Genomic DNA, 13642 nt, shown 5'->3' on the forward strand with positions numbered 1-13642 from the left:
CCTTCTGAACTGGGCCTGGATTTGTGGCAACTGTCACAGCTCTGCACCAGTCAGTGAAGTCCACTTTATGCCAAATGAAGATTTTTGCCTTAGCTTTAACACTTGCCTACGTGTGGGTGTAACCCCATTTATTTAATCCAGAGTTTTGTTCCTGTCAGAAAAGGTTTTAAGTGAGCATTCAAGAAAACAAGATAAACATAGACTCAACATTTTTGGCTAAATGTGCACAATACCATCTGTTTTAACAGAATTGTGTTCACTTAGACCAGGACTGAATTTTGTCTTGGCATGCTAGATCCTTGTATAATCTCCCTTTGATTTACAGTGTGAAAGTAAAACTACAGTGCTAAGAGAGTTTCTAAATCAGTATCACACAGTTTAGTCCTTGAGCTTTGTGTTTTGCAATGTTAGTGAGGAAACTAAAGTTGACATATTGGATGACTTTGGGTATGTTCTTCCAAGTCTTCCAAGGTTCTTCCCACTGCAATCATAAAAAAAAAAAAATGAACAGGCACAGAAACAAAAAAGTAAACATCCATACTTCCTCAGCAAATAGCCTGTTGTTCAATAAATAAACAAAAATCCCCCACTAAACCCAAAAAGCTTATTTCTTCTTTGCATGGCGCTTTTTTTTTTGTTTTGACACAGCTTCAGCACTCAGATACTTGCACGTAGCTCTCCGTGCCAGCTGTAGGAGTTGTGCATCTGAAGCTGAGGGCAGAGCTGTTTGCTGGTAAGAAGTCACTGGATTCTTAAAAAAAAAACACAACAGAATGAAAGCAGCTCTTTGAGGTTTTTGCTTTGAAGAATTTTCAATTAAAAGTCAGGGATGAAGTCATACAGTTCACCTAGTATATAAATATATTTTTGTCATTTAGGACAACAAGCAAGGTCAATAAAGAATAGTTTTTCTATGTCTCAGTGGAAAGAAGAATGTTATCCATGTGATTGCAAAGGGTCTGCCAAATGGGAAAAAATCAGTCAAACAAAGAGCGCAGGGTTGCTTGCTGGAGTAAACAATTCTAAATGAACAAAAGCTCTACATAAAAGTAAAATGTCCCACCCCCTAGTGAAAGCTGTTTTCAAAGCTCTGTATTCTTTCAGAGTGCTGTAATACAGATTAACCTAATGTTTTTCTTCTGCTGATACAACAGTCTGGTTCCTCATTCTACTCCTGTGATTTCAGCTATCATGTTCTGGTTTTAATATTTTAGAATTTTACAAACTACCTTCTAACTTAAAAATCTGGTTTTTTACTCCCTCCACTTCAGAAGATGCATGTGTACTATATACCTTTCACATCAAGTTTATGGGGAGATTTATATGTAAAAGTTATGCTAGAGGCAAAGAACCCCAAATAAGCCCAAAAAATGCCCTTTTGTACACACAGTTTCAGGAGGGCTTAGTTACCCTTCCAAGGTGTGCAGCTGAAAACCAGCAGACAAAATCCTCGTGGTACATACCCAGAGTACTGAGATGCAAGAGGCCCATGTGTTAACTTAAGGTGCTCAGTGTGCTACCAACCTGGAAGATCTCAGGTCACAGAAAACAGGAGAAGGGATGTATGAGGAGGAGGAACACAGCCAGTACCTTAAAAACCCAAAATATGACTGCAGTGGCAGGATACACCCTGTGTCCTACAATGCTCAAGGCAACATGTGCCCAGTGCCTTCCTGGCACAGGACCCTTCTGGATTTTAGGGCTTCTGCTTGTACAGCTGGTGAGGGGAAAAATCAAGAGTGGATTCAATATCCCATAGGACTATGAATATCCTATATACAAAGTACTATCTAGTGCATTGAATTTTATCTAATATTCCTTGATGTGATGAGGCTGGCCTTTGCAAATATTTCATAAACATTGCAACATATTCAAAAACCTCAGGGCTCATACACACTTTTCCATTAAAGCAAGGAGGTGTTTTAGGTATCTGCTAGCAGTGGTTTTAGTCAGGAGTGTCCATGTCTTATCATAACCTGTGTTACTTACGCATAACAATTTCAAATCACATCACACTAACCAGGAAGCACAGGTTGTCAGCAGGAATATGAATTTCAAGCAGTTATGTAAATAGTTTCTGACATATACTTGCTTCCTATGCAGATAGAAAAGTAAGATGTCCTCAGGATTCAGATAAGCTGGAAAGATGGGGAAAGAAGTGCCTGGCTAAGTATTTTCACTAGAAATTTCCATTGGAAAAATGTATTTTTCAGGATGTGACACATCAAACTGAACTAACTTGCTTAAAATACTTTGAAATGCCTAAGGAAGATGTTCAGAACAAGTTCCACTAGCTGATAATCCAGCCCATTTCTTTCAGACAACACATATTCAAAAGCAAGTTCCTGTTTTCAGTCCTAAGACAGAGGAACTGAGGCCCTTAAGTGTTGTAACAATGTATGTTTAAAAAAAAAAAAAACTCACATCTCACTTATTTCTAGTATTAGGGCTTCTATCTGTATAGGTCGTATGGTTTTGTTGGCACTATGTTTCAGTCTCCTTACTCATTACTCTTATTTTTAATAGTGAACAAACCTGATTAAACTATCCTTTAGTCACATGCATGTTGTAAATCATAGGACACTATAGCCACCACTGCAATAATAAGCACTAGTGGGGACTGATTAATTTCCTTGGAAATGAGGTGGGGGTTGCTCTTGAGGAGCACAACTGTTAACTGTTATTTTTGACTTGCTGCTCCTACTAACAATAAGGTCATCTACGACTTGGTGTGCCACGTTCCTTGGAGGTGCAGCTCATTTGACATAGTTCATCAGGTATGTGTTGCAGGGTTGAGGCACAGATGATGGCTAAAGGAAGCACTGGAATGTATCTGGATTTACTGTTCACTTGCTCCTGGGAGTGGAATATTCAAAAATCTGCAGAACTCCTATTAGCTGTCTGAGGACTAGCCTTTGTCCTATTTATATATGCATTAAGCTCAAACATCTTTACCATCTATTTTGGATAGCAGGCACTATTTTCCCTCATCTCAATGTACAGGACTGATGTTCTGGTTTGACACTTGGTTGTTTCAGCATAACTGTGAAAAAACTATGACCTACTTTATACACTACTGTATAACACAACTGGCTTGTGACAGCAGCTTAGGAAAGGTTTATACCCCCACAGTCTTTACAGAGTGTGCTTCTTCATGGAACTCTTAAGAATTACATTTAGTAATTTAAACAGCTGAACACAGTAATGAAAGATCCTACAGACTTGGACTATAAGAAGATGAAAATCCATTAAAGAAAATCTATTGGAATAACTTATTAGCAGGGGCTTAGAGTAAAATATATATATAGAAAGGAGTTTCACCCTAGCCTCCCAATGAAATGCCAAAGAAGCCTGAACATGAAATTGGAGCCACCAGCAATCTTTCTGAAATAAGACCTGACTTTTAAAGGCACAGTTTTTTATAAAGTGTTTATAATTTTAGCCTCTTACAATTGGGAGTCTGCCTGTACACAACTATTAGTGAAACCTTTCTCTTCAGGAAATATTCACTCACTAGTAATAGGAAAATGGTGTACTGAATAAAAAGATCTACTAAACAAACAAACAAATAATAAAATGGAAATAATGCCCACAGACACTCCTGCAACTCATGAATCTGAAATGGAGTTGTCAGAGGATCACTAAGCAGAAGAAGCTTCTGCAAAATGGATGTATAAATGTGACAGGACAAACCTAATTCTCCAAACCAGGAGCAGAGTTTGTAAAATGCTTAGTCTTCTCTTTGTGACTGTAAAGAACTAAAAATTTCAGGGCGTTTTTTAATTCACTTAGGATCAGATTAAGGAAGCAAGAGCTGACATACAGGAGACTCCCAAACACCAACATCCAGTGATGGATATGGGGAAAGGGCTGAAAGATCTCTAGCAGGAGTTGTTTATGCAATGCACCATTGCTTTCCTGATATTTTGACAGAAAGACTAAGAATTAATTTGAATATATCTGAACGGCATTTAGGCAATTTAAGAACAGAAATATGGGAACATACAAGCATTAGACTATGAACACCTGAGTTAGGAAAGAATTACAGAGAATTAGATATAAATTATTTTGTTGGTGTCTTTTGCTAGCCATTCAGATATGCGAGCCCAAAATTTCTATTTTTAACTATGTGATGCCTTAAAAACCTGGAGAAAAGGCTGTCACCAGTTAAAAAATAAAGCCTCTGAGCAGTCCTGCAGCAAAACTAGACTCTTAGTTAAAAAAAATAAAAATAAAGAAGGGGAAGTGGGGCAGGGAAAGAAATACCATGAGCTGTTAGTGGAGTTTTAAAATACGATTCAAAGGATAACAGCAATAAAAATGCTCCTATGTTTTTCACAAGTAACTAGAAAAAGGTTAAACACAGAAAAAGAAAACCAGGAAGATTGCAGAACCCATGGAAGATTTCTCTTCTCCTTAAAAAAAAAAAAAAAAGAAACAAGAAAAGAAAAAAATTATGTTTATATGATCACAGAAAAATTGCCAACTTGCAATTGTCTTTTTTTCCGTTACAAATCATTATTAACAGCTGCAGAGTGATGGGTGAAAATACAGCTTTGGTGCTGCAGGATTAGTTCTGACTTGTGCTCCAGATCCACTGCTGTGCCTGTGTAAGCACAGTCCAGAGGATCACGTGTTGCAGTTTATCTAAATGATCATCTTTCCTTTTTATTTTTTCAAACATTCCCAACATAGTTTCAGAAATTAAATGTTACTGTAATCTTTATAAATTTTCAAAGACGTCTGAGTCCAGGGTGTGGACCAATAAATTGGATTCTGCATCATGAGTCTTATGACTTTTATCACTACATTCTCAGCTGTTAGTGCCAAGATTGAACTTTCAAAAACATCTCAAGCATCTTGAATTAGGCTTGATGAAAACCACCACATACTCAGCCTTCGGTACCGCTTTGTTCTTGGATTTTCTTTTTTTTTTTTCCTTTTAAACAAAAAGAAATGTTAAGGTCTTCTGCGTATCTGAAACTTTTTCCATGTGCTTTTATATCAAAAGCAATCACATATATGCAGCCATTTTAAACCATTTTGACTGCAGCACTTTCGCTTTCAGAAAGAAACAAATACCTGTAAGTACAGTAATTTAAAAAATAAAAAAAAAGCAGAGTCAAATTCTTTTAAGTGCAGTGTCCTGCTGACAGCAAGAAGTCTTCCACTTGAAACCTGTTTATACAGCTCAGTTTGAAACCAGTTTGAGAAAATACCTTCAACATGTAAGATCTTAACATATATGTGTGTATATATATGTGTGTTACATAATAAAGCAGATTAAAAGTGTAAAACCATAAAATATGGGGAGGTCACCACTTACAAGAGTTTCATAATGAGATTATTAAAAAAGTACAGCTGTAGTAAAAGAAGGGCAGATGAAATTAGAAACAAATTATTTAGTTTTAAATCTTCCTAAAATATTTCAACCACCCATGGTGAAAGTTGGGGGGGGGGGAAAGAAACTCTCACATAAAGCTGATGAATTCCTTACATTTTACTAAGCTGAATTTTCCTAAATAAAGCACAGAGATGCAGTCTGTAAGAAATCCATTAGCTATTCAGACTATGTGTTTTCCTAATCCAACATTATTACCTACAATACATTTTAAATATTTTTTTAAGCCTAGTGTAAGTTTTCCTGTTTATATATATTCCCTTTTCCCTTATATATTTTCTTTGGGAAATGACTCAGTCCTGCAAACATTCATGTGATTGTAACTTCATTTAAGGCCCATTAATAAGGATCCATTAGAGCACATGACTATACTCATGTATTTATATGTTTATGGAATTAATTCAAAGAAGTTTCACAGTGTAACCATTTTTTTTCCTGGGTTCTGAAGTTAACATTTTTCCCTTCCTTGGTTAATTTTGCTTTGATGTGATGTGATTATATACAGCCATCCTTCCAAACTACATAGACTAGACTTTCCCTGTTCAATTTAACCTGACATTAAGCAATCATCATTCAGGTGGAGACAATCACAGCTGTCTAAGGAGTGAGTGACTGCATTTCCTTGCTTCTTGACACTAGAGATCTGTTCCTGCTCTAGTGGGAAATATGCAGCCTGTTCTCCCCTGTACCTGAAATCTCATTCATATTTTCAAGGATTTTCCAGTAACAGAACACCTTCATTAGAGTATTCCTGGTTGCATCTTCCCAAGGCAAAATATTATTTCTATGAAAGAAGTATTTTTAAAATCTCTCCAGATAGGTAAGTAATAGCTTCTAATGCTGAAGGGAAAATACAGCTTGAAATCGAATGGAATGTAAAAGAATATTCCCCCCTGCATCTGAAAATCAACCCCCTCACCTGCTGTGAAGATTACTTTATGTCTTATTTTGATTTAACTAGATTTTCCACACACTGTGCATTCACTGGTACCCAAGTGCCTTGCAAAGCCCAGGCTGTGGCTGATCTGTAAAAACTTCCATCTAATAGGGTCACAATTGGTTTTGCCATAAATATTTCTTTTACTATTTTCCCTAAGAACACTGCTTTTCAAAACTAAAATTTTACAAATTTTCTGCAGATAAGAAAAAGAAGAAGAAGAAAAGAAACCCTTTAGGACATCAAATAGCTGAAAGTACCAATTGTATAACAGAATCAATGGTCTTGCCAACAGCACACCAGCAGAGAAGGAACCACTGTAACAGTGCCAGTGGAGTGGTTTGTTCAATAAGTGATCCAAGAAGATTTAGGTATTTTCGTGAAAAAGTTCAAATAGTTTTCAATTCCTTTCGTTGTAGGACAGATATTTTCCCTTTCCAGTGATGTCTCCTCAGTACTGCATCTATGTAACACACTGCTCAGAATGATGACTAGACAGGGTTTGCCCACTGTGTGGAGGCACAAATCAAATTAACCAGGTTATTCACCCAAAAGCAAAGGCCTGTTTCTTTTTGGAAATATTAAAGCAAAAATACGGTTGGAGCTATGAGGGATATCAGCTAGAAAACATGAAGATGCAGCAAATTATGTGCAGTTTCAAATGGATGTTTTAGGATACAGATAATGACAAAATTGATATGGACAGTCTTAGATAAATGTATTTTCTCTGGAAGGTATTATTTTTTTAGAATTCTGTTAAATATTCTCAAACAAATTTATTCCATCAGCTGTGCTATATTGGAGAAAATAATCTGTCTCCCTACAAGTCTAATGCTGTGAGCCACTAAACTAAATCTTAAGTGTTACACTTCTTTCTACATTTTCAGTCTGAACAAAGAAAATGTAGGCAATTTTCAGAGTAAGGACTATCATACTTTAAATATAGATAATTTTGTGGAATGTAATGTTGCAGCAGTGGAGCAGTATAGCAAATAAAATGTCAGCCGAGAAGGCTGTAGCTTTATGGTCTTGGGTATATGCTGAAAGGAACACACTGTTTTTCTTTGCACTCAAAAAGGAATTTTGCCAGCATGTGCATTAAAAGATGTCAACAGTACTGCAAGGTGCTATTAATGTATAAAGTAATTTTCATGCAGTTTTCACACTTTTTATCCTAGAGCACTTTTCAAAAGTAATAATAAGTAGTATAAGAGAGAGAGCAAAAGAAGACTAAAGAATTACAAAGGGAAAAAAAAAATCAAGATGCTTTGAAGCAGGGGAAGAACCAGTGGTTTATGTGAGGCTACATCACACCCCAGCCTCCCACCCCACACAGACATGCCGGGTGGGGATGGTTTCACATGACACAGCAGGCACGGCACAGATGAGCTGATCCAAAAGCGAGTGGCCATCACAAGCGGGCAGTTTTCTTTCCCTCAATTACTGATGCACCATTTCCCTTGCACTGGATGTAAGGATCGTGTCATTACCGGGCGAGTCCATTTATCAGGCTGATCCAGCAGAAAGCCATCCCGAGGGGCAGCAGAGCAGAACTGAGGAGCAGTTCTTTGTCACATCAGCCAGCTGAACCAACTCACCGTGAAGCCATGAGTGGTAGTGCCAAGAAAAGGAGAGAGAGGAAGGCAGGAGCCTTGGCCAAGGGCTGCCTTTTTAATGGGGAAGTTACTGGATCGCCTTAGCTGCCTCCTAAAAATGAGACTTTTGGTCTCCACCTGAAATAAAACCTCCAGAAGTGTTTCATTCTGCTTATGTTCTAATGAAAACTTAACTGTTTGCCTCAAAATTAATGATCATGTTATAACAAACTTTCTGAAACCAGAAAAATAAATTAAGAATGCCTTTGGATTTATTAATTACAATCAGTTTACATTTCTAACTTCTTCTTATTATCTTTTTTTAACTGTCACACTGGTCAAGATTATACAAACACACTCCCATAGAGCTGTATGTCTTTGCCTAGAACATACCCTTGAAATAAGGTACACATTGCATTGTGCTGAAAGCCACAACAAAGCAGGCTCTGCCTGTTAGCTCACATTAACTGAGTCTTTGGCTGATATTTCCATGGAAGGTATGCTGATCTTTCTAGTAGTGTCAATAGAATCACATTACTGCTCGAGTCATCGTTTTCTAAAAGCTATTTGGCAGCTCACCATTCATCCCCTACAGTTAGATTCAACACTGTTTACAGCATCTAATAAACAGGCTTAGTCAGATAGAAATTTAAGAGATAATTATTTTTCCTAACGTGGTTAACTCCATAATAAAATGCTGTGTCTATTTAAAAGTGTTTTTCTTTTGATCATGAATCTTAATGCTTTATTTGTGACATCTGAGTTTTTAGTAACAATAAGTGCTTTGTCTGCTTGATGTGAAGAGCTCAAGTGGTTTAATTAAAGGGGATTAATTGAATTAACCTAATTAATTAATTCAGTTAAACCAAATGCTTAGAAATACAAGGTTAAGAAGTGGTTGTGTTATGCTATTCATTATTGTGTGAGTGCTCACAGTCCTCCTCAGTGCAGTCAGCTGGGTTAGACTGAATCACTGGTAAAAGCAGTTAAAGTAACCTTGCTGACTTCACAATGAAATTGGGTTTAACGGCATTAATAAACAGTAGGATAATAACAGCAGAAATAAGAGCAGCTGGAGCACTAACAGAATTAATTATGGCATCACAGCTGAGATTGATAATGAAAACCCCTGGACAGTAACTTCTCAAACTAGTACAGCTGTCTCCAAATAGCCATCTGTCTGGGCCCCAAGGCTATTTCATGTATGGATACTCTTAAATTAACTTAGCAGAGCTCAGTTAAGGAATTACAGAAACAATGTGATAATATTGAAAGCTGATGTGATATAGGCAATATAAACTTACAGTGGTTTAAGAAAAAATTGAAAAGGGGCAATTTTGCAACTTTCTTTGAAGTGGTGAAACAGCTGTGTGTCCTAGAGTCCTGAAATAACTGATTTGATGACAAGAAAGCTCTATGAGAGTGATTAAAAGAAAATTTTCCTTTTGAAACAATTGGCAAAGGCGGCAAAGGAAATCTTATCACTACAACTCTCCAAAACATTAGTAGAGTTTATGGGAAGATTAAAGTTCTTTATTCACAGGAGTTTTTTTAATCAATTGAACTGCCAAATGACACATTCCATCCTTAGGCCCTACTTTTCTTAGGCAGCATTTTGAAAATGCTTGTCCTCTGAAAATGCACTTGCAATTTTCACCTTTAGGATTTTACATGTATGAAGACTAATAATCATATCATATCATCTAATATCACATTCATCCCTTTTCATAGTGGTGTGTTGTGAATATATAGGTTTGTTTCTTAGAAGTGGGAAGTGTGCATTTGTAACTCTTACTGGTATCATGGATAATGGAATGTGTGAAAAAACATGCCTTGATGAGATGATAGAAATACTAACAAATTACAAACAGAAAATCTAAACCACAAACATTAAATTGCAATAATTTAAAATTAATTAGCAAGACTGGTAGGCCATCTTCTATTATCACCTCCAGGAATGCAATTTTCCAGCAATTAACGCTGACAGAACTAAACATGTACTACAAAGAAAAGAATTCAGCTTTTATGTTTTAAATCTATAATGAGAATAATTTTATCATAGTAAATTTGAATCCACTGTTTTCAGATGATCAAAACTGAATATATCTATGTTTTCTTTTAAAAAGAAAAGATGCCTACATTTTTTTTTCAAAATAAAGTCATAATAAACCATGGTAGATAGGCTATGAAATCCCACTTGAAGAAAACTTTGGTCGCTCTACAGAAGTTTTCATTACATATTAGTCAAGTCTGCTGGAAGACAACTTATGTCTCCTTGATTTTATTTTTTCATCATTTTTGTACACTGTTACTTGTTACTGCAAGATTTAATCTTCTAGGTCTAACCTACTAAAGCCAAGAATTCTACTTCCCTTATATACACCTCATACATATACACACACATGTAAATGCAGTCTTCCCCTGATGTGACGTATGATTTTGTTCTTCACAATTAATTAAATTCAGCTATAAAATATCCCTTAGGAAATTTCATGAATTGGTAAATAAAACTTGATATTTTGTAGATAAAAACTGTAATATAAATATAAATAATATAAATATAAATATATTCTGGCAGAATCTATGCAGCCCTTGTAACTGTAACCCTGCTATCACCAAAAAAAATTACTCTCCCTAAGGTCAGGGCAAAGATTGGCCAGCTGAGAACACGTTTGGGACAGTGTCATCAATCTGAAGGGCACACAGTGGTGGCTGGTACAACACGATTTTCCCTCTCTTCAGCACAGCCACAGCTGAACGACCCCTTCTCACCTCCAGCTGTGGGTGTGGAGTTCACTTCCCCACCTCTCTCAGGGCCCAGTCCAGCCCACAGAAGGTGATAAAATGTAGACTGGTTGAGGAACTTGTGAATTTTCCTGAGTTAATAGACAAAGAAACTGGGTGAATAATCGTAATTAAACCTCTTTGCCTAAGTGAATAGACCTTTGGCCCTGTCAGCAAAGCCTTGTCCACAAAGAGGGCAAAAAAGAAACAAATTACAGTGTCGGTTCTTAAAGCAATCCGGCCTCATTTGCCTTGGCAATTTATTGGGTTGTTTGGGTTTGTTTTATTTTTTTAGAACTGTACAGGCCGAGTTCTGCTATAAATAACTAAAGTAAAATGCCAATAGAACATTTACCAGAGAAATCCCACAGTTCGGAAAAACTTTACTACAACTCATCTGGTAGAAAAGTATTTATATGGTGAGTAGCTAGTAGAGGTCTAACCCTGCCCTATGAAATACCTTGCCAGTAAATGGTCACAGTCTTCTGAAATTACTGAGTTTTGTATTTTTCATTGCCACTTTCAGCAACTATACAGGCAACTAACACAGAGTAAATAGTGACTGTAAAGAAACAGCCAGGCATTGCCACCAGACTTCACCTTCTCACTTGGGATTAGCGTCCTACTGTGACCTATTTTTTAGTACAACTCGAAGTATAAAAATTCAACACAATGTAAAAAAACCCAGCAAACAAACAAAAAACTCCTAAAACCCAACTCCCCCCCGCCCCCCAATTTAATTCACTTACCTTTGGCTTCCTGCTTAGTCCAGAATTGCGTCACTACTTTATTAATGTGTCTTTCCTCTCTGAACTTCTTTTGCCACTGACGTAGCTCTTGTATTTCACTATTACAACGGACCTGTGAAAGGGAACACAGAAAATACAACTACAATTATATACCTTCGTGCTACCCAACATGATGATACAATTTTTCTCATGGGGCTGTGGCTGGGCAAATACAGGACAGCCATCCTTTTTGCTGGGCCTGAGGTAAAAGCACAATCCCAGGGGTTTACAGTTTTCAACTTACACAGAAATAAAAAACACATCATTGAGAGACCCCACTGAAAACATAAATATGCCAATTAGGGGATCACTTTGATTACCAAGGACTCCTGAGAATGTGATTGCAGTGAGATGCTTATTCTTTGAGTTAATTAAAATTTCAAGCATTATGCTGAAGGGTATTAGTGCCTTTAGAAAACCACAACACTATAAAACCAACCCAGTGACCAACATAACAGAGCACAAGAGGAGCATGAAGGGTCATACAGAAGGGAATTTATTCCAGCAAACTGATTCACACCTGCCATCAGCTGCAAATAGGCTGACTGGCAATCCCAGCCATACAATTTTCACAAACAGGAGAGCCATTAATCTGTTATTCAAAGTAATTGGACTGCATTACATGATATCTATTCTTTGTCAGTCAATCACCCCATGAAGGCCTTAATTCTGCTTCCACAAAAAAATTACAATAGTCATAGGCCCTAATTCCATCTAGATTTAAGTTGAATTTTTTTAGTATTGTTTGTAGTGGTGTAGTTCCTGCTAACATAAAATTCAGCCAGCTCTGCATCACCAACTTTTACCACTCTGCGACTTAAACTTGTTGTAAGCAGGATTTGATTAATTAGCAGTCCATTGTCTGCCTTGGCATTCACAGAATTACTACCTCCAGTGCACCAGATACTGTCCTTCTGAACAACAGTAGGAAGGGGACATGGCAGTATTACCTTAGACACTATTCTCTTAGAGTCATATTCAAATTGTAATAGAATTATTTTTAAAAAGCAGTTTCTATTTTGGTTTGGGTTGGATTTTTTCCCCTAAATATTACTTATTAAAAATGTCATCATATCAAGCATTCTGTGATTCTATGACTTAATGTCCTGGTAATTTGGGCAGACGTTGAATAACGTGGTAGAAACAAGTAGCAATAAGCTCAATTTCTCCTGGACACCTTTTTTTTGCAGGAAGATTACTTAATTCTCAGAAAATCTCCAAATCAATTTCTATTTATTTTATTCTTACATGATATAGTAGTGAGTTTGCTCTGTGATTTGAACTCTGGTACTCTTCTCCATTACACTCTGCTTTTCTCTCACTTTACTAAGAGACATACAGAGCAAAAGAGCAGGACTTCAGTTTCCCACTGGTTATTAAAAAGCCCAAACCTTAAAGAAAACAATATCAATTATTTATCAAAAGTATTCTTTCTACCCAGAATTTCTCCTTTGTGGTGCAGCTGGGAATGCAATGGACAGTAGCTGAACTCCCATAGCACTCTTCAATCCACTTAGGAGAAGATAATTTGCTATATTTCAGACACTGCACTGGCAGAGCAGAAACACAATACAAGGTTACTCGATCAATAAAGACAGCCAAGACTTTTACTCAGTGACTTGACATCAGATACCTCTTAGGCCTCTAATAATATTCCATTATACTGATATAGTTCTGTAATATCTTCTATAAAAGTCATAAAAATTTCTTACAAAGCTGTTATGAACTTTTGAAAATTAAGGAAGTCACAGTTACTAATGATCTTCTTTTCAGCTATACAAAAAATAAGATCATTTAATGTTAAATCCATCAAATACTATTTGCAAAAATAAAATATAATCCCAAACACAGGATACTTTAGGCTTTCAAGAGACATTTTTTCTTTTAGGCTGTCATCTGTGCTTTTATAAGCCAAATAATTCCCTATTACATGGAGTCCATTTATCTGCACAGGAAAGGGTTAAGGGAATGCTTATGGGACTCAAGCATATAAATGGCAGCAACGGAAGATGCAGGAAGATTGACAAATTACTATCTGTATATCTAAATACAAAATTTATGAAAAAATGATGTGCCCATTTACAACTTCAGCTGTGTAAGACCTGTATTTTGTCCCAGGACAGGGCCACAGTGGTCT

The 13642-nt window shown here is 36.6% G+C and overlaps 1 protein-coding gene across 1 annotated transcript in view; it reads right to left on the minus strand.

Moving 5' to 3' along the window:
• Positions 1-92: 92 nt before the first annotated feature.
• Positions 93-13642, minus strand: part of IQCK (IQ motif containing K) — a 34698-nt gene continuing 21148 nt past the window's right edge. Inside the window, 2 exon segments of the mRNA XM_050317934.1 lie at positions 93-481; positions 11467-11578. Of these exon segments, the coding sequence (XP_050173891.1) occupies positions 420-481; positions 11467-11578 (174 nt within the window). The 3' untranslated portion in view covers positions 93-419.

Source organism: Myiozetetes cayanensis, unplaced genomic scaffold, assembly GCF_022539395.1.
Source record: "Myiozetetes cayanensis isolate MyiCay16 unplaced genomic scaffold, myiCay2020 scf20-37, whole genome shotgun sequence".
NCBI classification, from domain to species: Eukaryota; Metazoa; Chordata; class Aves; order Passeriformes; family Tyrannidae; genus Myiozetetes; species Myiozetetes cayanensis.